This window comes from Onychomys torridus, chromosome 8, assembly GCF_903995425.1.
Source record: "Onychomys torridus chromosome 8, mOncTor1.1, whole genome shotgun sequence".
Lineage (NCBI taxonomy): Eukaryota > Metazoa > Chordata > Mammalia > Rodentia > Cricetidae > Onychomys > Onychomys torridus.
The window spans coordinates 67,280,400-67,307,335 of record NC_050450.1 but is presented as its reverse complement, the minus strand read 5'-3'; the positions used below and the strand labels follow the sequence as shown (position 1 = coordinate 67,307,335).

Sequence of the window (26,936 nt, the reverse complement as noted above, 5' to 3'; positions counted from 1 at the left end):
TCTGATGTCTCTCTCATGTGCCCTGTGCTTGGAGCTGCGATGCACAGAGCTGTTCTAAATGGCCATCCACGGCTTTCCCTTAGGAAAATGTTCAGCCTTGGAATGGCTGGGGTCTAGGAGAAGCAGATGTCCGAAGCAGCAGTCCTGCACTTTTCCATCCCAACTTGCAGAGAACCGGGGTTCCAGTGGCCCCAAATCCCTTCCTGTTGGTAGATGCCTACCACGACAAAAGTGTCCTTGGTGTCCATGACATTCAGAGGGCTGTGAAGAATTTCTCTCCAGCTTTGCTCCAACGGGATAGTTAGTCTGCTCTTTAAATCCAGTCAGTTCTGGTTGAGTGAGGAACGTAAAACTAGGTTGAAGATACAAGGAGACACATGGCCTTGAAGGAAGCATATTCAAGAACTAATCTTTGCAAATCTTGGTGTCTTAAACTGAGCACAAGAGGAAAGAGTGTCACGGGTAAGTGCCTGGCCTGGCAGATAACCAGATTCAGCCTTGGCACCTGGAGGGCCATTTCATGACACTGTAACAGAACATTGCAGGCTAATTAGTTCATAAAGAATGTGTTTCTTTCTTGCTTTCCTGGAGGCTATCAATGCACAAACCAAGATACCATGTGATGAAGGCCTTCCAACTGCATCGTCCCATGGTTGGAGGCAGAAATAAAATACAGGCAAGAGATCCAATCTGCAGTCACATGTCTTCTGCTAAGTCACACCAATCCATGTAAGAGGACCAGTCCCCAAAACACATCAGCTCCCGTTGGGGGGAGGGGTGTGTACACTTACCAACACTGAGGCAGGGGAATAAGTTTGCAGCCCCTGCTTCTCTGGGAATAATGGCATAGGTGTCACCACAAGCTTGCTTCCAGACAATCTCCTAGTTAGCAGTAGTGCGATGGCAGGGACCTGAATGACTCCAGGTAAGCCTGTCGTCCTGGCTCTCCTCCCCCGAAAAATCTATCCTGCAATCCTTTGCTCCATCCAATTATTTCCCCTAATTCATAACCTAAACCACAAGAGCAGGGTTTTTTGTTTTTGTTTTTTTGTTTGTTTGTTTTTGGTTTGGGCGGGGGAGGTCTGGTGATGTAGCACAGGAAGCCGTCGGGTGCAGGTGACCCCTACCTATAATCCAGGCACTTTGGAGGTAGAAGCAGGAGGATAAGAAGTTCAAGGTCATCCTTGGCTACATACTGAGTTCAAAGCCAGCCTGGCCTACATGACAGTGTCAGAAGAGGAAGAGGGGAGAGAGGAGGGGAGGAGGTATGTATGCATAAGGCAAGGCATTCTGGGTTGTACCATGTGCCATCATGGCTAGTTTGAAAACTATGTCAAATATTCCCTTGGACCTCCTTCCTTGTTACTTGGGGTATTCTACTGTATTGGTTGCTTTCCCTCTTCTCACCCCAAAACAGAAGAAAAGAGGAGAGGAGAAGGAAACAAGAACAGATAAATTCACAGACAGTTGGAAACAAAGTTCCCAGGGCACTCCCATATTCCACATTAACGGTCTCGGTGCGGGTGTTTTTCTTGCAAAATACTTCTTCCTACATTGTTAAGCTTTCACACAAGGAGAAATACTTCTCGGGAAGCCTAAATCTTCGTAGAGACTTTAGACTGCCCGTAAAGAGTTGAGCAGCCTCGCTCATGCGCCTCAAACTTTCTGAGCGCACTTTCTCTGCACACACAGTGGACTGAAGCAGGACCTCCCCGCGGCTTCCCACACACAGGGGAAGCGGAGCCCGAGCTTTGCTGGATGCGGTGATGAAACATACTCAGAAGAACAGCCACATCCTCTGGCCGGGGCTGTCGAGGAACTCCTCGCTTTGACACTTCAGAAACTCAGTGTGACTGGTTCTCCTGGCAGAGCACAGGAGGTGGAGGCAGAGAGAGTGTCAGGGCAGGAGCACCCAGTGCCCTCCCCCTGAGTCCCATCCTCAGCCCTCACAGTCCCTTTACTTTTTCCAGACACTTCCTTCACTGAGTCCTGGCTCCTCCCTGTTGAGTCAGTGCCAAGTGGCTAAGGTTTCTGTTTCCTCTCCGAGCCCCGCCCTGTGCAGAGGTCTGTTAGCGAGTGGGGAAGAGAAGGTGGTCGTTCCCTGAGGCAGGAAAGATGGCTCTCTTCGGCACCCAACCTCCCTATGTGAACCCGGTGAGTTGTGGGGAGCAGTTGTGGGACAATTAGGGGAAAGCTAACTGCCACGTGTGGGGGAAGTTGCTCTGGGTCTCCGAGGAAACAATTGCGCGGTGGGAAGTGGTGGGGTGTCCCCACACACACCACAGCAGGCAGGGTCTTCTTCCTGACGCAGCTCTCCTCCTGTGTCAGAGCTCACTGTGCATCTGGGGATCCAAGGGTTCCACTCACCACCATTCACGTGGTAGACTACTCTATGCCTGTTCCGTGCTGCCTAGTAGCATCTAGAAAGGAGATAGTTTATATGGCGATGCAGATGGGCTTCTCGGGGGTGGGGGGTGGGGGTGGCCACATGTACCAGCCAGCCACATGACACTTAAGGTACTTACTTTAGAGAGGACCTCTGTTCAGCCATTTACAAACTAGGAGACTTCACGCGTGGTACTTTCTCCTCTCTGGGTTTCAGTTGCCACATCTGTAAAATAGGAATAATACTTGAGTCCCTCTCCTGAGGCTGGACCAAGGAGAAAGCAGATAGTACACGTGGGTGTTTAAACAGCACCTGGAACATGGTGGGTGTTTTGGGAGTGGGCTGGCGGCAGCTGGGAAGCCCTCCTAAAGAGTCGTCTGTCCTCTAAAAACCACGTCGGAATTTACCCAGGAATGCTTCCAGAATGTGTGCGGAAGGGCAAGGTGGTAGGGACTGTCCTTCAGCGTGGTGTGCAAAGGGCTGCCTTGTGTTCCTTTTTTTTTTTTTGCAGCTGCAGGTAGCCTTGTACGCACTAGGAAGCTCAGGAACCCCACTGTGTGTGGAGAACCTGGGCTCTGATAGGTTGGGGTCTTGCCCCATGTCCTCAGTTGATGAGTGACAGTGAATGAAAGTGCTCTGATGTATTCCCAGAAGAGGGGTGCTCACAGGGAGATGGCCCCCAGGCACCTCCTGCAGTGTGCCCACTGTGTGCAGGGTGGGAGACACAGGGCTCCGTAGGTGAGCTGGCTGCCAGGGCCTGGCATCAAAGCTTACTCTAGCATGGACTCTGGGCTTTGCCTGGTGCTCCTGGAAGCTGCCAGTGCCCCCAGCCACACTGTCCAGGCTTCTGACTTGGGACCTGCAGGGAAGGTGGCTGGGAAAGGGGATGTCCAGCGCCTCTGTGGGGCCTCCAAGGGCAGAATGAAACAGAGTGGCCTTGCTACTCCAGCTCTGGAGGCCATGTGCAGTCCCCTGTCCCATAGCACTGGGATCACACTTCCTTCTACGTGGCTACTCTCACCCAGTGACCCATTGACTTCTGCAACTGGGCCACATGTCTACTGAAATGCTGATGGAGTACAAAAGCCACGAGACTTCTGTCCCGCTGGAGAACAGCACAGTCATGGCCCAAGGGCCAGGCTCGGTTGCTCTCTCTCACGTCTAATGAGACTCCTCTGTGGGCCCAGAAGAAGACGGAGCTGGTCAGGATGGCCCCCTTGTGTGACCCTGGTAAGCCAGGGGCCAAGGATATTTACGTGCTTCTTCACAAGAGGAAGCCGATGTCACCTATGGCTGAGAACATGAGTTCTAGTGTTCAAATCCCAGGCTTGTCGTTAACCAGCAGTGTAGCTTTGGGCAAGTTACTGAAGTTTCTACATTTCTGTTTCTACATCCACAAAAACACTTAAAACCAAGGCTGTTGGGATGCTTAGGGAAGTAACACCAGCTGTTTAAGGACGGCCACTGTGAGGGTCTTTGAACTTCTGAAACAGCTGGGCTGTTTGACCTGAGAGCATACCAGATTGGTGTCCCCACTGCTGATGCATGGACTACGTGCCAGGTGGATCACTGAGCTACCCAGCAGTGAGCTCTGCCTTCTACACATCCCACAGGAAATTGAAGCAAAAGGCCCTAGTCTCTGAGTAGAAGACAGGTGCGTTCTTCTTAGGGCAAACATCTGCACCGTCAGGGCCCCTCTGGACCAGGGACTTCCCCCTGGCATCTTGTCTCATCTTCTCAGGATGCTTCAGGCTGCCATCTGTGCCACTAATCCCAGGAGGGACGGTGGCATACATAGATGAGTGACTTGCCCAGGGTCAGGACCAGCCCAGGGAGATGGGAGCCAAGACCTGCGGGATCATAAATCCTGAGAAAAAGACAAGGACAGTACCTGGCCCCCACTCCCAGCAGCAGCAGGGATCAGATGGAGGTCCTGTTATGTCCTGCTAAGACCTCTCACAGACTCGCTGGCGCTCTGAACTCCACAGCAACCTGGGTCCCCAGGTTTAACTCAACACCTTGTTCTATCACTGTTCAGAGAGGACAGAGATCTCTAAACTGAAAGTTCAAGTTCTGGAGTTACCTGCCCATCATGTGGAAGGCCCTTGACTTAATGCCCGGAGACAAACATTGCCCTGCCCCAGCGGCAGCAGCTCGGGCTTCTGTAAAAGACATTATTTGTTTGTTTGCTTGTTTGTTTAGTGTGTGTGTGTGTGTGTGTGTGTGTGTGTGTGTGTGTGTGTGTGTGTGACAGAGGTCAGGCAACCTTGGGGAGTCGGTCTTTTCCACCCACCATGCGGGTCCTGAGGGCCTAACTGGGGTCATCAGGCTTGGTAGCAGGTGGCCTTCATCCGCCGATCCATCTCACCAGATCAGTTCTCTTCTTGCATTAAGTCTACTTCAGAGCCTGACCCCCTGACCTCCCTGTTATAAGGATATTATCATTTGTAAGGCCTGCTGGGCAGTTTGGCAATTGCCCCACATCAAGAGTCTCCAACACATCTGCAGAGTCATTTTTGACACTTAAATCAACCTGTTCCCAGGTCCTGGGCCATTTCGGAGGGTGGGAGTGAGTGAGGTGTGCCACTCAGACCCTCCCTGCAACCTCTCCCGCCATGGGAGTCGTGGGGAATTTCTCAAGAGATAGTTTATCTATAAATTAGTAACTGAGTACAGCTAGCTGCTCCTCCCACTTTCTATACAAATGACCTCATTCTGGCCCAGTTGGAGAGGGCTCCTGCCCCTGAGCCTGGTGACTTGAGTTTGGTCCCAGGAACCCACAGGGTGGAAGCAGAGAACTGATCCCGCAGCTTCTGACCTCCGCATCCACACAAAGTGAATAAATAAATGCAGGTAGTGTCACTGACACCTAGCTCACAGTCCCCACCTTCAACCTTCCCGCCGCGAATGCATCATTTGCAAACAGCATTATTTGTTTGGCTTTTTCCTTCTAGCAGACTTCTAGGTTCTTCCTAGTCCTTTGCAATCTGTGCTGAGACACGCACAGCCCTGTTTGTCAGACCCACTCATGTTAAAATAATGCCTCAGAATTTGGGGACACCATTTAAGATACTAAGATCTAAGCTGGGGCTGGTGGTTCACACCAGCTATCCCAACACATAAGAGGTGGAAGCAGGAGGTTCGAGGTCATCCTCAGCTACAGTCGGCCTGAGCTCTAGGACATTGTTTCAAAAGACACTAAAATCTCACAAAGCTTTTTTTTTTTTTTTTTCCTTTTTGGGAAAATTGGTACTTCCGAGACCCACCTGTACTGCCCTGCCCCCATGACCTGTGTCCATTCTTTCTCTGCCTCTGTCTTTCTGTGCATAGATGACCCATATCCATCTCCCCTGCTTTCTGGTCTTCAAATCTCGTGGCTTCCCAGGAGTGTTAGCAGGTTAAGTATCAAGTCTTTCTTCGCCCGTAAAAGCTCTGAGGGAAATTTCAAGAGAGGGGAGGAGTTTTGTTTCTTTTTAAAAAGTTTATTTATTTATTTTTATTTATTTATTTATTAATTTGTGTGTGTGTGTGTGTGTGTATGTGACATGTGTTAGGTACCCAAGGAGGAGGGCATCAGATCCTCTGGCACTGGAGTTACAAGTAGTTGTGAGTTGCCTGATGTGGATTCTAGCATCTCACTTGGGTCCTCTGGAAAAGCAGGCTGTGCTCTTACGCCCCAGCCCTCAGCAGGAGTAAGAACCCTTACAATCATCTCATGTCAGCCTGGGGATACAACGAAGTGTGCTTCTCTAGCAAGTTTGAGATGCTTGGTTTAATCCCTAGTGTTCGTCGAAGCAAAACAACAAAATGTTTCCTGCCATGCCAGTATACAATTCCCTCAGGCTCACACACTGGTCTCACACACCCCAGGTGAGGGTGTGAACAAAGGAACTCAGACACAGGCAAGCTGTGATTTGTTTCAGGTTACCGAAACACTCAGTGACAGAGCCATCATGAGATGTGAGAAGACATCTTGAAAGGATGACCTGGGCTTGGTCTGAATGAGACTCTGCATTTAGGGGGACCATCACAGGTTTCCATAGGTTCTGGGTGGCCAGACAGCTCAAGGATAAAGGCAGCTTCAGCTAGGTAAGGAAGGAGAACCTGGCTGGGGTGTTGGCTAGCCATAGACAGGAACTGACACACATTTCTACAATCAAATTCCTTAATAATGCCAGCCGCTAACAGCAGGAGGAACTGGAACGTGGAGATCCAACAGCAACATAAACCAAAGAACAGCAAGTCACAGGAGAAGGACATTCTTTAAATCTGTAGATTTTAGAGGGGAGTGGTTGCTGATCATAGACGGGAGGGTGAGCTTAGCGGAGAGTCACTGGGTTTAGAGGAAGGGGTCTAAGTTTAGAGTGAAGAGGTCTCTGAGCTTGTTACTGAGGGGGTCTCTTTGCTTAGGAGGGAGGAGTCGCTGAGTTTAGCAGATCATTGAAGACGCTCGGTAGGCTGTAAAAGCTGTGTCTAGGGAGCTGACCCTGTAGTCTATCCATCTGCCTTGAGAACTGACGAAGGCTAAAAGTTTAGTATCCTGGGGAAGGTCCTATATAGGATGTAAGTCATGGCAGATCCCTCTACTGGCCCAGCATTTGTGGTCTAACGGGCAGTGGGTTGAATTTGGTGGGTAGGTGTTTTCTGTTGGGCTGTCAGGTGAAAACTTAATTTGAGCCTGCAGAGAAGTGTCCTAAGCGGGCAGCCATCCCAAGACCTGTCCTGCTTGCTCTCTTATACCTTTCTTTCCAATCTCAGGTTATTTCAAAACAACGCCAGTCATATTTCACTGAAAATGTTCTCTCACATATCTCTGCAACACAGGCTGTATTTTTAAGTGACTAATTTTGAATTCAGATCCCCCTGTACCCACTTTCCAAGTGCTGAGATCATAGGTGTGCAGAACCACACCTGACAGGAATTCTTATATGTTTGTGTGGAGTCCCCAGCTCCCCAGAATTAGAACATAAAATTCATCCTCATTGTCCCGATTCCTGGGTTCTTGTGAAAGTCTGGCAGCTCCGCTACCTGTGGTTGGTGTTTCCAGGTTCTTGGCATCTTATCCAAAGAATTCAAAACAAGAGGCTCACAGGGATTTGCAGAGGAAGCTGTACAGCTTTACCTGAGACAATGCTTCAATTAGAGTGGGAGCCACTCCAAACTGACAGCGGGCTAGGCCGAGGTGTGCGGGAGTACTCCAGGGCCCGGCTATCAGCAGGACTTCCTTTTCCAGGGTTCAGGAGAGGGAGGAGGAGCTGGGGTGTGGTCTAAGCGCGTCTCGTAGTAGTTTGGTTCTTCTCTTCATTAGTTCTACTGTGCATGACCCTTTCCTCACGCAGAGGCACGGGGTGGTAAACGGAGCCTCTCCCTTTGACTGCTTTGCTTTGCCGCACGCACACCCCAGATCAGTTCAGACTGAACGAACCCTTCTCTTTTTCCAACATGAATGTGTTGGGGATACATTTGAATAGGAACTGTCTGAATTTGATTGTTACCAGGGAAACGTACATTATTGTTCAGATATGAGGGTAGGCCAGCCTGATGCAGGTGCAGCCTTCAGAGACATCTGGGGTTTCTAGCTTCATTGTTTGGAGAGGGGTGTACGTGCATAGCGCAACCAGCTGGAGGAGCTAGGCTGCCCAGTGAAGTGTTAGAAGGGATGGGGTGTGCACAGTCCCAAACCAAATAGGGTCCCAGGGTACTAAAACTGTGTCTTCTGTTTACCTACTTCATTCCTCCAGCACTGGGCATGGACGATGACCATTCATTACAGCTGAGTGGACAGTGCCCTGCTAAACAGTGTGAGGCCGACTCTATCCCAATCTCCATCACTTCCTACTGTGCCCTGCCTGGCCACTTCCCTCAACTCCATCACCTTCCTGGCTCCTGGAGTATTTAACTTATATAGGGTGTTGACCCAAAGGAGGTGTTAGAAAGTCCACTAAAAACACTGGAGTGATGTGGGAATCAGCTAGGGAACAGACCCTGCAAGGGGCAGAGCCACGCTTGGTATAAAGGCATTCTGGACATTGGTAATCATCAGTTTGGGATTTCGGCTCTGAGGGCACAAGACAAGGCGCGTGGGGGCAGAGGGATACCAGCCTTGTGAAGAAGCAAGCAGGGAGGTCCCTGTTTACTAATGAAGAAACGGAGGCAGAGAGGCTCAGTTTTGGAAGGCCACACAGATACTGAGCAATGACGAGGGTTCAAAGCTGGAATCCTCCTGCCTCTAAAACAGTGTGACGCTCAGTGGGACCCAGTGCTCCTTCAGGACACTTCAGGGAGATCGGGGAGAGACCTGATGGACAGACTTCTGGCAGGGCCTGGGATGGAGGGAACACTGGGGCTCACAGGCTTCTGGGGCAAGCATGAACAGGAGCCATGAGCTTCAGGAATAATGCTGCTTCCACCAACTCACAGCAGAGCTGGCCTTGAGGGTAAGGTCCTGGTTCCCATTGCTATATGATGGTGGGAAGGGATACTTCCCTCTTAGCCCCTCTTAGGAGGGAATTGCGCTCCCAAACAGAATGGTGGGTCCCTAGTCAGAACCCTGAGGTCTTTCAGGAACTTGGCGTGGTAACAGCAGCCCTCCCTCACGGCCGTTCTAGTTCCTTACCTTCTAGGCCATTTGCATGCTGTTTCACTCTGGTAGGTTCCACAGCTGTCACTTCCCTTAGACTGTGGAGGTCTGCTGCCAGTCACGCCTCAGAAACCTGGCAGTCTTCTGATATTCTCAGAGTGACTATAATTAACTGGTTTGGGTTTGCTTCTGTGAGGGACCCTACGGTCTGTGCAGCTGGGATTCCAGCTCCTCAATGTCCATGCCCCCAGCCCTAACTGGGTACTGCCACACCATGCAAGCACCAGCCAACTGATGTCTCTCCATTTCCCCTCTGCAGGCCATCCCCTTTTCTGGAATAATCCAAGGAGGGCTGCAGGAGGGACTTCAGATCACCATTCATGGGGTCGTCCAGTCCTTTGCAGACAGGTACATGGATGACGCTTGTCTGAGGGTTGTATTACTGTGAAGAGACACCATGACCACAGCAACTCTTATAAAAGGAAACATTTCATTGGACTGGCTTACAGTTTCAGAGGTTTAGTCCATTGTCATGGTGGTGGGGAGCATGGCAGTACTTGGGCAGGCATGGTGCTGGAGAAGAGCTGAGAGTTCTACATCTTGATCCGCAGGCTGCGGGAGGAGACTGTGTATCACACTGGGTGTAGCTTGAGCATAGGAGACCTCAAAGCCCACCCTCACAGTGACACACTTCCTTCCACAAGGCCACACATCCTAATAGTGCCACTTTCTATGGACCAAGCACTCACACACTTGAGTCTATGGGGGCCATGCCTATTCAAACCACCGCAATACTGATGTTACTCTCAGCCTCAGCAACCAAGGAGCTGCAGGCTATGGAGAGCTGGCTGTCCCATACCTCCTGCCATCTTGGCACCATTGACAGACTCCTTAGACTCCTGGCCCCTGAGCACCCTGCTCCCAGGGAGCTCACAGTCTGAGGAGGGAAGTAGCAGCATGGCCAGAGCAGCAGGAAGCACTCTTGACACTGCGATATGGTGCCACAAAAAGAGAGGCTCCATTAGTTTCCAAGCAGCTTTATATAGTTTTCTTTTTAGATGTGTGTGTGTGTGTGTGTGTGTGTGTGTGTGTGTGTGTGTCTGCGCACAAGTGTGCTGTGTGTACAGGTGACAGAGGAGGCCAGAAGAGAGTGTCAGATCCTCCTGGAGCTGGAGTTACAGGTAGTTATGAGCCTGATACGGATGCAGAAAAGTGGGTCAGTGTCCTCTGGAAGAGCAGGAAATGTTCTTAACCTCCAAGCTGTCTCTCCAGTTCCAGCCCTATCAACTTTTGAGTCCTAGGAGATCTTTTCAAGTTCCTGTCAGGAGTGATCCCAGGGATGGAGATGTAGCTCCATTAGTGGAGTGCTTATGTAGCACACAAAAAGCCCTGGGTTAGATCTCAGAACTACATAATCTGGGCATGGTGGTGCACACCTGTAATCCAAGCAATTTTTCTGCCCTCTCGTCCGCGATGTTCTGTGAACTGTGAAGGGGTGGTAGAGATGGCCTGTGTACATTTTTGTTTGTTTTTACCATTGATGCCCATGGATAGCTGTCACTTTTTAAAAAGATTTATTTATTATTTATTATGTATGACTGCAGGCCAGAAGAGGGCACCGGATCTCATTGCAGATGGTTGTGAGCCACCATGTGGGTGCTGGGAATTGAACTCAGGACCTCTGGAAGAGCAGCCAGTGCTCTTAACCTCTGAGCCATCTCTCCAGCCCATAGCTGTCACTTTTTCTGTAGTTACCACTGCCCATTGCAAAAAGAGGCTTCTCTGCCCAAAGCTGACAGCAGCGTTGATCTACAGACAAACATGATCATATAGAGGTGTTTTTATCTGCACGTTGTGTCCACTCAGCAAAACAATGGTATTAGCTTCCCCACCAGGGCCTAAGACCTTCCAGCTGCAGGCTTTGACCCAGGCCTATGGTACCAGATGTGAATTCCCACCTCAAATCCAACCAGAAAGTAGTCGGTACCACCACAACAGACTTGCCACTATTGACCCGTAGGGCCATTGTCTCAGTTAGGTTTCTATTGCCGGGAAGAGACACTATGACCCCAGAAACTCTTATAAAGGAAAGCATTTGATGGAGGTTGGCTTACAGTTTCAGAAGTTTAGTTCATTATCATCATGGCGAGAAGTAAGATGGTTGATGACAATTCTCCTCCAGAAGGCTGCATAGCACCTTCCCAGCACTGAGTGCTGGCTACCAAGGTCCAGCCCAGTTCCAGCTTGGTTTCTCTGTGTCCCATCCGGGGGCAAAAGATGTGTGTTTGTTGTAGTTGTTGTTAGTGTCATTTCCCCTAATTATCTACTTAACTTTTAAAGAAAAGAACGCAGAAGGGGCAAAATGCTGTAACTACATGAAGTCCATTAGGTCTGAATTAGATGAACTCAAACATGCTAACAGAGAAAGCGGTCCGAAGCGGTTCTGTCCGCCCCGGGCAGTAAGCCATGCTCCAGGAGGCTGGTTTCTCTGCCTTAGATTCGTCGTGAACTTTCAGACCGGCTTCAGCGGAAATGACATTGCCTTCCACTTCAATCCCCGGTTTGAAGATGGAGGGTATGTGGTCTGTAACACGAAGCAGAAAGGACACTGGGGGCCTGAGGAGAGGAAGATGCAGATGCCCTTCCAGAAGGAGGTGCCCTTTGAGCTTTGCTTCCTGGTGCAGAGGTCAGAATTCCAGGTGAGTGGGGACACCCCCTCACCCCCCCCCCCCCCCCCCCCCCCCGCAACCTGCCCCCTCGGTGGACAACATTTTAACAGCCACATTCACTGACATCAGGCCCCAGCCTAGTTACTGCACAGATGTGACCTTTGCCCTTTGCCTTGCACAATCCAGCCTCCAGTTTCTACAGATCTACCTTTTGCTTTGATTCCTCAGAAAATAAGTGAAAGTTCCCCACCCCTCCACCTCCCACCCCCTCACTCCCCACCCCACCACATACGACAAGCCTCTCCGACAACACAACAATCCAAATCAGACCAAATCAGATCGAATTAGAAAAGCCCAGGTTTAACGGGTGAATTTCACGGGTGATTCTCTGGCTCCCCAAAGAGGAGACGGGAAGAACTAGGTGTCTGTTTTCTGGGATGCAGCTTAAATACCCCGTGGGAGTGGTCTTGAGCCTCTCTGGGGGAGGAGCTGTGTTTGGCAGGCTTTGAGGGGGCGGTTTGGGGAAAGAGATGGCGGAGGAGAGTTGAGGTGGATCTTCTACCAGAACATTCCAGACTCTTTGGGTATAGGGATGCCAGGGTGCCAGGGGCTGAGATGGAGCTCCCATTCAAACAATAAGACTTCAATCTGTCACCGAGTTGCTTTTAGGCCCCATGTGTCTAAAACAAACAAACAAACAAACAAATAAACAAAACCCCCAAAACTCTGTATTTATTCTTTGATAATTTCATACACACATGGAATGTATTTTGAGCGTGCACACTCCCCGGCCCCCACCCATCCCCCTTCCACTCCCTCTGGAAACTTTGTCTCCCCCACCCCCAACTTTTATGTCTTTCCCCCCCTCAATAACCCGCTGGGCTTTATTAGAGTTACCTTTAAGCATGGGTGTGGGGTTGTTTGCTGGATTATGGGCCACTCTGCGGTGGCTCCAGCACCCTTCTCCCCTACCCCTATGCCTGCACCCCCAGCTATCAACTGTCGTCAAAAGCCTCGTGTGCAGATAGCCTCACTTGTCCCAAAGTACAAGTTAGCTCCGGTCCTCCACTGCAGGTCCCTCGGAACATCTACTCTTTGTGGTGCTGGGGATCAAACCTAGCTTCCCGCATACTAGGCAAGTGCTCTGCCACTGAGCCACACCCCAGTCTCAACATGTATCTGTTGACAACGTTGTTCTCTTCTGGCTGAAAGGCAGCGTCTTTACGGAGGAACTGGCGGTACTGTCTCTGGGCTGGGGTGGAGTGAGTGTGTCCACTCCTGAGCTTGTCTGTGTGACACTGGGATTCTTGTGCACTGCAAGCACAACCTAAGGTTGCCTTTCCTGTGCTGCTCACACGCGTTCTACTCACACCTAGATATTATCCCAGGTGAGGGCTGGGATACAGTTCACTGGGTGCTTGCCCAGCTAGCACCTGGGTTTTCACTGGGTTGGGTGCTTGCCTAGCATGAACAAAGCTCTGGATAAACTGGGCACGATGGTACCCACCTGTAATCGCAGCATTTGGGTGATGGGAGCAGGAAGATCAGGAGTTCAAGGTCATCTGTAGCTTTCAAGGTCATCCTTAGCTACATAGTAAGTTTAAAGACAGCCTGAGCTACACGAGACCCTGTTTCAACAACATCAATTAAAAAAAATTAACTGACATGAAAAAGTTTGAAAAGATAAACTTGGGGAGTAGAGAGATGGTTCAGAGGGTAAGAGCACTTGCTGCTCTTATAGAGATCTGGAGTTTAGTTCCCTATACCCACATGGCAGCTCACAACCATCTGTAATTCAGTTCTAGGGGATTCAGCACCCTCTTCTGGCACCACAGGCATGCTGTGGTGCACATACATACACACAGGCAAAACATCTATACACATACAATAAAATAGCTCTAAAAATATCCTAAAAGGACAACAAGCCTGGAGTAATAGGGGGAAATGGTCAGAACTGAGGGCCAGCCAGAAACAGGAGCCCAGTGGACAATGATCTGAGACTCACTTTCTGTCCTTGGCACCCCACTGAAGATGATGCCCCTGCCTCAGGGTTCAGATCTTTATTTCTGAACGTGAAGATCAGGTGTGGCCCGGGCCGGCACTTCTCCACAGCATCTTTCTTCCCTCAGGTGATGGTGAACAAGAACTTCTTTGTGCAGTACCCACACCGAGTACCCTACCAACTCGTGGATACCATTGCTGTCTCCGGTGCCCTGCAGCTGTCCTTCATCACCTTCCAGGTCAGGAGAGGCTGGCACCTGTCCCAGGGTTGAAAGACAGTGACCAGCTGGGCTTGTGCCCACTCAACAGGGAAGCAGCAAGTATCTTCCCTGGGTAGCTTTGGGGCTGCACCGGTTCCCTGGTTTGGTGTCTGTATGCCTGTTGTCTGTCCCTCTGTCCCTATTGGTGTTGCTTTCTCGATAATGAACGATCTGCCTTGGTCTCCAAGATGCCAAAGCTACTCCTCGGCAACTGTCGATTGCTAAATGACCAGGGAGTTCTAGAAGGGCTGGTGCTTGGGGAACCAAGTGGAATCCAAATCAGAGGGCAGAGCATGGCTCCTGGAGCCCAGCCTGGGTCTGTTTGACCTCTGTATTAAAAACAAGCAAGGCCAAATAATAATAATAATAACAACAAATAAAACAAAAACAAACAAAAAAGTAAAGGAAAAGGAAAAAGAAAAACCAAAGCCAAAACACACAAACACCAAAAAAAACATTTTGTGTGTGAGATTTTTGTAGTTTGTGTCATGATCTCACTTTGTAGCCCAGGCTGACCTCTGACTTATGACCCTTCCGATTCAGCCTCTTGAGTGCTGGGATTACAGATAGATGTTACTGGGCTCAGCTCTGAAAACTATTTATTCATTTATCTATTCATTCATTCATTCATTCATTCATTCAAAGGCAGTGTAGATAGCTGTGACTGGCCTCGAACTTGTGTCAGCCCTTCTGCCTCAGACTCCACAGTGCTGTGATTACAGGTGTGTAACACCAGGCTCAATTTAGAAAATCCATTTTTTTTTTCTCTTAAACACAGATTCTTACTATGCGGCTTGGGCTGGCCTTGACTTCTATGTGACCCAGATTGGCTCTACCTTGTGTTCCCTCTGCCTCAGCCTCTTCAGAGCTTGGGATTACAGGCATGTAGGACTGCATTCAGCTGTGTTTTGTTTTTTTCTAAAAAAAAAAAAAAGAGAGAGAGAGAGAGACAGGGTCTCTCTATGTAGTCTGTCTGTTCTGGAGCTTGCTATGTAGACCAGGTGGGCCTCAAAGTCACAGAGATCCACCTGTCTCTGCCTCCTGAGTGCTGGGATTAAAGGCATGCGCTGCCATCATTACTCAACTTGTTTTAAAATTTGTAATGTGTTGTCAAGATCTGAAAGTCTAGCTGGGCATAGTGTCTCAAGCCTATAATTTCAACAGCAGAGGGGTTAGGAGTTCAAGATCATCCTCATCCTCTCCTACATCGTGAGCTTAGGGCTAGCTAGCCTGAGCTACATGAGACCCTGTCACCAAAATACCAAACACAATCAATCAATCAATCAATCAATGAATAAATAAATAATGTAGAGATACTCTGTGATTAACTGGAAAGCCGGGGTATGCTGGGCCCCTTTCCCTCTGGCCTTATGCTCCCATTTTCCTGTTTTCCAGTCAAACCCTTTTCTTGGCCTCATTCCTCTGCGTCAGGAGCCAGCCCCTGCCCTTTACCTGCCCTTGCTCTGGCCGGGCGTCCTGCTTCCTGTCACCCAGACGTGCTTTTGTTTTTAACAGAACTCCTCTGCAGCCCCTGTCCAGCCTGTCTTCTCCACAGTGCAATTCTCTCAGCCTGTCCAGTTCCCAAGGAACTCCAGGGGGCGCAAACCGAAAGTGAGTTACATGTGTGGCCAGGAGGTCCACCAGTAGCAAAAAGCTGGAGCCTAGAGGCGGGTCCCACCAACAAGCTATCGGGGCCTTCAGGCTCTGTCACATCAACACAGGGTCCTCTGCATTCACCAGCTGCCCAGAGTTGTCACTACTCCCCTTTGTTCCGTCTTCTCTCTCCCCCAAAGCCACTACCTAGGTCCAACCTGTGGTAACTCCTCACACACATGACCTCTGGCTTGGTTCCTTTCACCCACTGGCACCACCACTGCACAGTGACCTCACCCAGCACAATCTATCTCACCCTGGCTCATTGTAAATCTTTAGGGTTGGGTCCCAAAGCCTGGTGGATATCTATAATCCTAATACTTTGGGGGCAGCATCCGGAAGGATCAGAAGTTCAAGATCACCCTCAGCCTGGACTACGTGAGACCCTGTCTCAAACAAACAAAACAAAACAACAAAACAGAACCTTAAATAAGAAATACATACAAGCGCAAATTCCCTCACAAGACAGACCAGAACACTCCCTAGTCTGGCCCCAGCTCACTACCTCTGCTCAGCCCTGCCACCGCCAACAGCTCACTCTGGCCACCTCTCTCTTGCACAGGCTGCCCCTTCTGTCCACCTTGTCCCTGGCAAACTAACAATGGCCCTGTAGTTCTTTGTTTGAGTGGCACTCAAGAGTTCTCTCTGACCCACCCCGTGTCACTGTGGACGTCGTATCTGTTTGTGCTGGTCGGTCACAACATCCTTTGTTTGTCTGTCTGTCTGTCTGCGTCATGCCTTCCTCATGCCCAGGAGCCCTGACTGGCAGCATGGCTTGTTGGTTCATTAATGTGTTTCTAGCCCCTCACACAGTACTGGCATGCAGTGGGGCCTTTTGTTGTTGTTGTTTTGTGTTTTTGTTGTTGTTGTTGTTGTTTTGATTTGTTTTTTGTTTTTTTTGCATTGCCAAGGAGAATAGGAGGCAAAGGAGGGAAGGATCTGCTGGAGGGGTTAGGGGTGGGATGGGGGCAGGGAGGAAAGTCCACAGCTCTCTCTGTGGTTACTCAGGCAGTTGGGGTTAGGGGAAAGAGCGTCTCCTAGGTACTCGCCTCTCTGTGGGTCATGGTGGTCCGGGCAGGGACCCGTCTTCTGCCATACTAACTTTAGGCAGAGCACCTGGAGGCCATTGCAGGGCGGCCCAGTGTGGACCCTGGCCTGGGGAGAATACAGGATGTGGTGGATACAATATGACCCAGCTCGGGTCTGTTAGGAATCTTTTCACCTGCTTGCTACCTGGGCTAGCCTGGACAAGTTGCTTAACCTCTAAGAGCCTCAGGCCTCACCGGAGGGATGGGAGTCAGGGATGCTGCCCTCCGTGGAAAGCACTGAGGCTGTGTGCTGAGCGAGTACTAAATGCTCACTTTCACCTCTCAGGTGAAATGGGGAGCTGGGGGTGGTGCTCTTGTCTCTGGGGGCCCAGAGAAGCAACATGGTTGGCAGATTGATTCCTCAGGAAGCCAGGAGACAGTCTCTCTCCCTTAATCCTGACACCCCTGCGCACATGAGGGTGAGAATTTGGATGCAGCAGGCTCAGGAAGGCGGTGAGGTGTCTAGGAAGGTACAGCCGCCCTTAAGAAGCACACCTGGAGTTTGAAGTCACCTCTCACCCCATGTGACCCCTGAGATAACATCTCTCCTTTTTACCCCCTTGATCCTTCTCAGCCTCAGGGCATTCGGCCTTTCCACCAGCCGCCCATGGTAAGTCCCTTGATCTTTTTATGTTTTAGAACCTCTTCAGTAGGGCCCCTGTTGTGGGTTAAAAGGAGGAGCAGACTCAGCCTCCCCCATGAGGGCAGACAAAGCTACCCACACTCCCCACCCACCAGGCCTCAGCGATGTTGGTGGGAAGGGGTTGCAGGTGTGTTCAGCTGGCTCTAATCCAATAGAAAATGGGGCTGGGGGCTGAATTCTGTTGGTGGGGTGCTCCTCCATCCAGCGCTTGCAAAGGCCCAGCCTGATTCTCAGCATGCCACAAACAACGTGGTACACAGCCGTAATCCCAGCACAGGGTTTGTTTGCCCCAGAGGGAGCCACACATTCACCCCTCCCTCCTGCAAACCAAGGCTGGTGGGGTGGAACTCCACCATCTTCTCCAGTAGAGAAACGCCTCTCCCCAGCCCTAGTGTACATGGGTGTCTGGGGAGGGGTTCTGGTGAATGATGTCCCTAGTTCAAGGTTCAGGCTTAAGGGTGGGAATCATGTAGCGCCCTCTGGTGGCAGGTAGTAGTCTTCACAGTGGTGAGAGCGGGTTAAGACCCATTTCTTTTCCCCCCAGACTCAAACCGTCATCCATACAGTTCACAGTGCCTCTGGACAGATGTTTCGTGTAAGTCTAAACATTTTTGGTTATCTCACAGCACCACCACTTTCCTTTAAACAAAACCAGAGTTCCCCAGAGTCACAAAGGTGGAAGCAAAGTGCTTAGGAAAGAAGGTGGGGACAGCTGGGGACAGGCCCTGTGCTAGGAAGATGGCGCCTCTCAAACTCTCCTCCGGACAGCGGAGATTCAGAAACAGTCTTCAGAGGAGTGATGGATGGACACACTGGTCCTCCGGTTGCCCAGGCTGGAGCGTGGTGGCCCCAGCCTCTAGCTGGCTTACTAAGGTCAAGTCCGTGCCAAAGCACTACTGACCAGGCCAGTCTGATTCTCTTTCCCCAGAGCAGTGCGGGTGGGGGACCCCAAGATGGCGGGGCTGCAAGGGGCGTGCCTGAAGGGCAGGGGACCATAATGGGTCCAGGAAAACAGCAGGAAGTTTCAGAAATGCTGATGTGACAGAGAAGGGGAATGGGAGGTCTCAAGGGCTGGATATTGGGGTCTCCCTGACGTGTGGGCCACTATTTACCTTGTGTTTCTGTATGGAATCCTGATCTCTTTCGCAGACTCCTGGAATCCAGCCTGTGGTATACCCCAGCATGTCCTATGTAAGTGGTTTCCTGCAGAGGGCCTGAGCTTTAGCCAGTGTTAGGCAGGATGAGAGGTGAAAGGGCAGCTTTAGTGGGGGACAATCCTCTGACTTGCATGATCCTTGAAGGTTCCTGCATCCAGGCAAACAGTTAAAAATAGTCATGTAAATTAGCAGACAGTGGAATAGAGCTTTTAACTTTCAAATGGTGCCTTCAACATGAGCAAACTGTATACCTGCTTTAGTCACTTCTCTATTTTTTAACAATTTATTTATTCATTCATTCATTCATTCATTCATTCATTTATTTATTATGTACAGAAGAGGGTGCCAGATCTCATTACAGATGGTTGTGAGCCACCATGTGGTTGCTGGGAATTGAACTCATAACCTCTGGAAGAGCAGTCAGTGCTCTTAACCTCTGAGCCATCTCTCCAGCCCTGTCACTTCTCTATTGATGTGATAAACATCATAACCAAGGCAACTTGTAGGAGAAAGAGTTTAGTTTGGGGCTTAAGTGACCATGACCATCACGGCAGGAGCATGGCAGCAAACAGATAGATATAGTACTGGAGCTGGAGCTGGAAGCTTACATTTTGTAGGAGGGGAAGAGGGAGGGAGGGGGAGAGGGAGGGAGGGAAAGGGAGGAGAGAGAGAGAGAGAGAGAGAGAGAGAGAGAGAGAGAGAGAGAGACTGGGATTTGCACAGTCATTTGATTTCTCAAAGCGTATCCCCAGTGACACATTTTCTCCAACAAGGCCACACCTCCCAATCCTTCCCAAACAGTGCCACCAACTGGAGACCAAGCATTCAAACACATGAGCATCTGGGGGTGGGCATATTCTCATTCAAACCACACCACCCCAGCAAGCCGTTTGTGCCCCACCAGAGTGACTCCCATGATAGTTGAAATGTATTTTAGGAAACACTGGAAGGTTTTCTTTAGACATTTGATGAACCAAGTAAATAACCTGGGTCCCTTCCAGAAGATGCAGGACTCACAGGCATGACTTCAGAGTCCCCAGCCCCTTGTGCTGAGTCCCCACTACAGCTGTCTAGCTGCTGATGAGCTGTTTTCATCCCTCCAACAGCCTATGCCTTTGTTCACCTCCATCCCACATGGGCTTTACCCATCCAAGTCCATCATCATATCAGGCACGGTCCTGCCTGATGCTAAGAGGTAAGACAGGCCTCCAGGGCTCTTGGGAGACCAGAGGCTCCCAGTGTGGTTCTGGCCAGCCTCTGGCTCTGAGCCACCTGGGGCTGATGGGTAGGAAGTGGGCCCAGAGCTCAGTGGTCAGACAGGGTCTTTGTGAACTGCCTATTCCAGGTTCCACATCAACCTTCGTTCTGGGATGGACATCGCTTTTCACCTGAATCCCCGTTTTAATGAGAAGACTGTAGTCCGAAACACCCAGATTAACAACTCCTGGGGGCCTGAGGAGCGAAATCTGCCTGGGAATATGCCCTTCACTCGTGGCCAGAGCTTCTCAGTAAGATGCTGGGGTGCAAGAGGAGGGAGGGTGCACGGGTATGTGATGGGATGGGGGCAGATGTTTGGGATATGAGGGCTGCACCCCAAAGAAGGGAGAACGTTCTACAAATTGGTGTTTCATGACTACTGTCTCTGCTGAAGTAAGGGCTTGTATCTGTCAGGCCCCCTTCCCCCTGTTCTGGGACTGATCTACAGTCTTATGCATGCTAGGCAAGTACAATACCACTGAGCTGCATCTCCAGCCCTCCATTCTGTTTTGTTGTTTTGTTTTAGGAAGGGACTCACTTTAGCCCAGGCTTACCTACAACTCACTCTGTAGGATGACTGGCCTAGAGCTCAGGGGATCCATCTACCTCAGCTGGCCAAGAGCTGAGATTGCAGGCCTGAGCCGCCACATCCATTTCCCAGCCCTCCTTTAATTTCTTTGCCCTTCCTTCCTTCCTTCCTTCCTTCCTTCCTTCCTTCCTTCCTTCCTTCCTTCCTTCCCTCTCTCCACCCCTCCCTTCCCTCCCTCCCCCCTCCTTTCTTCTTTCCTTCTTTTCTTTCTTTCTGCTATTTTGAGACAGGGTCTTGAACCCAGCCAGGCCTCAAACTTCCAATGCTGCCTCAGCTCCTGAATAAGTCCGAGTACAGCCCCACACTCTGGGGCCTTGTTCTTCCTGCTTTCCACAGTAGGGCAAATAAACTCACAAGGATGGGTCACTTGCATGAGGTCACACCAGCCAGTTGGCACCAATCAAACCCAGGAGGGACATGCCATTCACTCATTTGCCTATGCCATTCTATCTCACCAAGGAGGGAGCACTCTGAGAGGAGGGAGCACTCTGGGAGGAGGGAGTACTCTGAGGGCTGTGTCAGTGCTGCAGCTGGAAGCTTGATACCCTGAGCAGGCCTTATCCACCCTGATTATGACGTCAAATCCCCCCCATGAGCTTAAAGAAGAAAAATCAACGCCTGGGCACATCCCAGGGCAATGTGCAGCCATCATTTGAAAATGTGATGGCAATATTCTCTGCCACAGGCTGAGAGTATAGGGCTCTGTGGGTTGAGAAAGGAGCTTGCATTTTGTTACTGTTGTTGAGACATGTAACCTAGGCTAGCCTCACGCTTGCTATGTTATCACTGTCTGGGGGTCCAACCTCGAACAGTACAGGGCTCAAAGGGAATCCACAGAGCTGGCATACTCCGTTTTGTTTTATATATATATATCTGAGGGGGTAAAGTGCTCATACTCTCTCCTGATGGTCTCCTTCTTCCTCTGAATTCTGACTGCATATTTTTCCTGGTAATTTCCTTCTCCTATTCTTGATGTTTTCCTTCTCCTCCTTTTAATGCTATCTTTATTCTTGATGTTTTCCTTCTAACTCATATTTTTTCCCTGACAGCTTGTATACCCCAGAAAAATCTTTCAAGCAGTATAAAAATTACACTGCAGTTACAATCTATTTTTCAAGTGAAGGATTACAATGAATACAAGTAAAAAAAACCAGCATGCTTCCCACATCCCTAACATGATTAAACATTTTACGTATTACAGATGAAAACAAATCCCAAGAACCCATGTACATTCATACCCAACCAACTTGTTATAGATTAACAGTGTAAGCAAGCATGGTATTCTTTTACTGGCAGGCTGCATTTTGCAGTTACAAAGAAAGGACCCATCCCTTTGTTACTTATCTTGAAAGGTAATCTTATAAGGAATCTTAAAGGAATCTCAAATCTAAACTTTTATGCATGAAAAACAGTCAGCTCTACTTTAAATCTTTAGGGTGTATACCTACTTGTTATTAGCTGTTTTATTACTCTTTACTCTTTTTGGGGCCCACCACCCAGCTTCCAAATAAATCACACATGGAGGCTTATTATTAATTATAAATGCCTGGCCTTAGCTTGAATTGTTTCTTGCCAGCTTTTCTTAACTTAAATATCCCATCTACCTTCTGCCTCTGGGCCTTGGGGGGGGGTTTCGAGACAGGGTTTCTCTGTGTAGTTTTGCGCCTTTCCTGGAACTCACTTGGTAGCCCAGGCTGTCCTCAAACTCACAGAGATCCGCCTGACTCTGCCTCCCGAGTGCTGGGATTAAAGGCGTGCACCACCACCACCACCCGGCTTTAAAAGGTTTATGTGTTATGTATATAGCATGTATGACTGCAAGCCAGAGGAGGGCACCAGATCTCATTACAGATCTGTGGTTGCTGGGAATTGAACTCAGGACCTCTGGAAGAATAGTCAGTGCTCTTAACCTCTAAGCCATCTCTCCAGCTCACTGCCTCTGGGCTTTTATCTTTCTCTATTTCTGTCTACCTTTCTTTTTTACTCTGACTTTGTGGCTGGCTGTGCAGCTGGGTGGCTGGCCCCCCAATGTCTTCCTCTCCTCCTCCTCTTGTTCCTTGACCCTCTCCTTCCCAGATTTCTCCTATCATGTATTCTCTCTGCCTGCCAGCCCTGCCTTTCCTCTCCTGCCAAGTTATTGGCCATTCAGCTCTTTATTAGCCCAATCAGATGTTTTAGACAGGGACAGTAACACAGGTTCACTGGGCGGTGGTGGCGCACACTTTTAATCCCAGCACCCAGGAGGCAGAGCCGGGCAGATCTCTGTGAGTTCAAGGCCAGCCTGGTCTACAGAGCGAGATCCGGGACAGGCACCAAAACTACACAGAGAAACCCTGTCTTGAAAAACAAACAAACAAACAAACAAACAAACAAAAATTAACATAGGTTTACAGAGTTAAACAAATGCAACATGAAAGAATGCAACATATCTTTGCATCATTAAACAAATGTTCTACAGCATAAACAAATGTAGCACGTCTTAAAATAATATTCTACAACATCCACTCATCAATAGTTTTGTCATACCAGGAGACTGAGGGCAGAAATGGGTATAAGGAATTAATCATCACCTTTGGTCATCAACCAATCCTAGCAAGAAAGGCACATCAGCAAATAATAATTGGGCTTCTTTGTTCTTGTTCCCTGACCTTAAAGTTTCTCACTCAACTATGTGCTTTTCTAAAACTTTGGATTGTCTTCTTGGGTTTTTCACCTCAAAGCTATTTGACAAAAACATCTTAGTCTAACTTTAAGTTATTTTCAGAGCTTTGTTTCAGCTGTAGGCACTCTGAAACCTGTGAACACCTCTCCCAACATTAAGATGAAAAGAATTTAAACTAGCTGGGCTACTGGGACTCAATTGTTTTCCTTAATCATTAACCTAAGCCCCAGTCTGTACAGCTCCTCAGTAGAAACTCTTGTGTTCTAGCTGTGTGACACTTCCTCAAATTTATTCAAATCTCTATTTAAACTAACATTATTATTATCATCAGTTAGACAGTACAGCTTAGGAAGAAATCATCTTCATAATAATCCACAGGTAAAAATGCCCAATAGAATGGGATTTTTCTTGAACTCCCAATTCTCCTGCCTCTCAAATGCTGGAATTAATTGCAGACATGCAGCAAGCCTGGCCTTTTTTGACTGCTAAGGTTATAGGCATGAGCTGCCATACCCTGCTGAGTTTTTGTGAGGTCTTTTGTTTGTTTTTAATGCATATGAATGTTTTTCTGTATGGATATATGTGCACCACGTGCACGCATGCCTGAGGCCCTCAGAAGTCAGAAGAAGGTATCAGATCCCTTGGAACTGGAATTTACAGACAGTTGTGAGCTTCCGTGTGGGAGCTGGGAAGTGAACCCAGTGCTCTTAACTGCTGAGCCATCTCTCCAACCCTTTGAGCTTGGTTTTTAACTTAGTGAGAACAAAGACCTAACAAGACTGAATCTCATAGAGCAGAAAGGATGGGACAGGCGAAGTCTGAAGCATACTCTGGATAGTGCCCACATACAGTGTGACATGAGTATTAGCCTGTTCCTTATACAATTCGGTATGAGTGTTAGCAGTGGCCATGGGTCACATGATCCTTTAACATTTGTGTCAATTGTCTCATTGAAAATGACTTAGAGGAGACCGGGCATGGAACACTGGAGACTCAGATAGCCTTAAGCAGCATTCCTGTTGCTAGTGGCTTAGGGTTCAGCTGGAGAGTGAGCATGGGGGTGAGGGATACGGTCTAGGTAGACAGTTGGCTGCAATAGGTGGGTTCAGGAGGTGAGAGGGGCATGGAAGCTCATTGCAAGAGATGGACCAGCACTTGTCCCTGTATGGAAGGTGTGGTGGGTGAGAATAGCATTCTAGGCTTGGGAACAGCCTACACTAATGTAGTAGGCAAAGAGAACACTCATGTTTGGTGAAAGGCAAACCATTCACATTGGCCAAGGGCCAGGTTTTAGGCTTGCTCCTGAGGAAGGGGAGGTGGGGGAGGGAGACACCAGCCTGGGTTCCCAAGCGCCCTGCAAATGTTGTGGTATCTCTCCCCAGTTGTGGATCCTATGTGAAGTTCAAAGCTTCAAGGTAGCCGTGAACGGGCAACACCTGTGTGAATACCACCACCGTCTGAAGAACTTGCCAGGCATCAACGGTCTAGAAGTGGCAGGTGACATCCTGCTGACTCACGTGCAGACATAGGCAAGGTCCCTGGCTAGAGATAAGGGCTGGGGCACCTTGTCTGTGTCTTGTCACTTCTTCTCTGTCTCAGCCCTGGCCTCCCCAAACCCACCATCAGAAGAGCACCTCTGACTGGAGTTCTGGGAAGGGGCAACTCCCAAGTTCACTGCCCTCTACAAAGGGGGTGCCCTGGTCTATGTGGCATCTCAGCCACAGTCCCATTGTTCTCAAGTGAGTTATACACTGAGAGACGTGACCTCCGTGGGTCTGCCCCTTTCTCTGATCTTTAACCTCTCGGGTCCTTTCCTTTACCCCACCTTCCCTTCATCCCTCCGCAGGAAGGCCACCCTGATGGCATCCCACTGGCTTCCAACTGACCAGAATGCCCTCATCGGTTCTTCCCCACTCTTTCCCAGTGCCCATAAAATAAAGAATAATACTTGTTTACACACCTATGTGAGACGCCTCCATTATTGAATGGGCCTAGAGACATTCTGGAACCTATTCAAGGGAGTGGGAGGAGACAGGCTGGTGCCCATATCTGCTCACAGGGGGGTTCCCCTCCCAAATCCTACAAGGTGTTGGAGTAAGTGGGCGGGGGCTGGGACCCAGGGTCTCTGACAGGAATGCTGGCCTCTGTGTAAACAACCTCAAACCCCTAGGTGGGGAGGGGCTGGGCAGAGGCTGTGCGAGTGTGGTAGCTTGTGCTGGGTGGGAGGGGAGGTAATGGGCTCAGAAGCTGATCTGCTGTGGGCTTCTCAGCAGAGGGGTTTGGCGGGGAGACCTGCCGTATGAGGGATCCCCCGCACCCTGCTAACTCATCAAGGTCCCCATCACTTTTGAGACCTCAGGTCAGCAACACCAGCAACAGCTGGGAGCTACTCACTTGGTAGGCTGAGGCAAGACCAGCTTGGGCTACATAGTGTGACCGTGTCTCACATAAAGACAAATGGAAGAAAAGAAAAAGCAGAGCCAGGCAGCGGTGGTGCACGCCTTTAATCCCAGCACTCATGAGGCAGAGGCAGGAGGAACTCTGTGAGTTCGAGGCCAGCCTGGTCTATAAGGCAAGTTCCAGGACAGGCACCAAAACTACACAAAGAAGCCCTGTCTCGAAACCCGCCCCCCCCAAAAAAAAAAAAAAAAGAAAGAAAGTAAAAAAGAAAAAAAGAAAAGAAAAAGAAAAAGCAGCATCGAGTCCTTCCCAGACCTACTGATACTGTGTGTGTGTGTGTGTGTGTGTGTGTGTGTGTGTGTGTGTGTGTGTGTGTGTGTTTCCATGTGCCTATGTGCATGCAAATGAGAATGTGTCTGCATGTGTATAGAGGCCCAGAGGCCAATTCTGAGTTTCTTCTCCTTCCTCCTCCTCCTCCTCCTCCTCCTCCTCCTCCTCCTCCTCCTTCTTCTTCTTCAAGAATGGGTTTCTCTTTGTAGACCTGGCTGCCCTGGAGCTCACTCTGTAGCCCAGGCTGGCCTTAAACTCACAGAGATCCGCCTGCCTCTGCCTCTCGAGTTCTGGGATTAAAGGTGTGCACCATCATGCCTGGCCTTAGTGTCTTCCTTAATCTCTGTCCACCTTATCTTATGAGACCAGGTCTCTCGCTGAACCCAAAATGCACTGATTATCTAGGCCTGTGGCCAGTGAGCTCCAGGGGTCTGCCTGTCTCTACTTTCCCAGGAGTGGGATGACAGGACCACACCTAGCTTAGTTTATGTGGGTGCTGGGGATCCAAACATATACCAAGTATTTTACCAACTGAGCCATCTCCCCATCCCCCAGTCTCCAGTCTGGAGCTCCCCAGTCTCCCGGGCAGGTGAGGATGGTGGTACCCTTCACATCGAGGCTTCACATGCAGAGAATTTCACCTGTCTTGGCAGGTGCTGGATCATGGCTGGCTAAACTCTCGTTAAATAGGTCATAGAGCACAACAAACACACTCTCTCATTCCTTTAGATGGTCTCAAAAACTTACAATCCTCCTGCCTCCACCTCCTAAGTGCTGGGGTTACAAGCGTGTGCCAAACCGCCCAAGGTTATCTGATAGTGGGGATCAAACCCACAGCTTTGTGTATGCTAGGTAAGCACTCTGCCAACTGAGCTACATCTACAGTCCCCAAGCACATCATTTTCTAAGATAGGGTGAAGGTCGTCAGGGTCTTCAGGAACTCCCCGCCGTTCTGAAGAGCCCCAGGGCTCACCATACCCTGCAGAAGGTACCTTGTGTGTGAAGCCCAGCTCCAGGCCCTGATCTCTGCTGCCTTGCCCTGACCAGAGAATTTCAGACAAGCACAAGCTTCATCTGCTGTCCCCGGGGCATCATTGTCCCGGCTGTGGTGTCTACCAAGCCTAACCCATGTATTACTTGAGAACACTTTCACTACAAAACTCAATCGAACACACAGGGTGATTAAAATACAATGCATTTCATATCAATATTTTCATCAAGAAATTATACAGGAAAGGCCCAAGAAGTCCTTGGGAGTAGA

General features: G+C 49.6%; 1 protein-coding gene across 1 annotated transcript; it reads left to right on the top strand.

Annotated features, from left to right (window-relative positions):
• Nucleotides 1-2,074: 2,074 nt before the first annotated feature.
• Nucleotides 2,075-24,869, top strand: Lgals9 (galectin 9). The gene is made up of 10 exons (XM_036197458.1): nt 2,075-2,154; nt 9,286-9,374; nt 11,464-11,665; nt 13,765-13,875; nt 17,212-17,247; nt 17,825-17,875; nt 18,430-18,471; nt 19,544-19,632; nt 19,783-19,945; nt 24,328-24,869. Exons 1-10 carry the CDS (start codon nt 2,116-2,118, stop codon nt 24,472-24,474), a joined length of 969 nt encoding a protein of 322 aa, XP_036053351.1. The 5' UTR covers nt 2,075-2,115; the 3' UTR covers nt 24,475-24,869.
• Nucleotides 24,870-26,936: the final 2,067 nt, after the last annotated feature.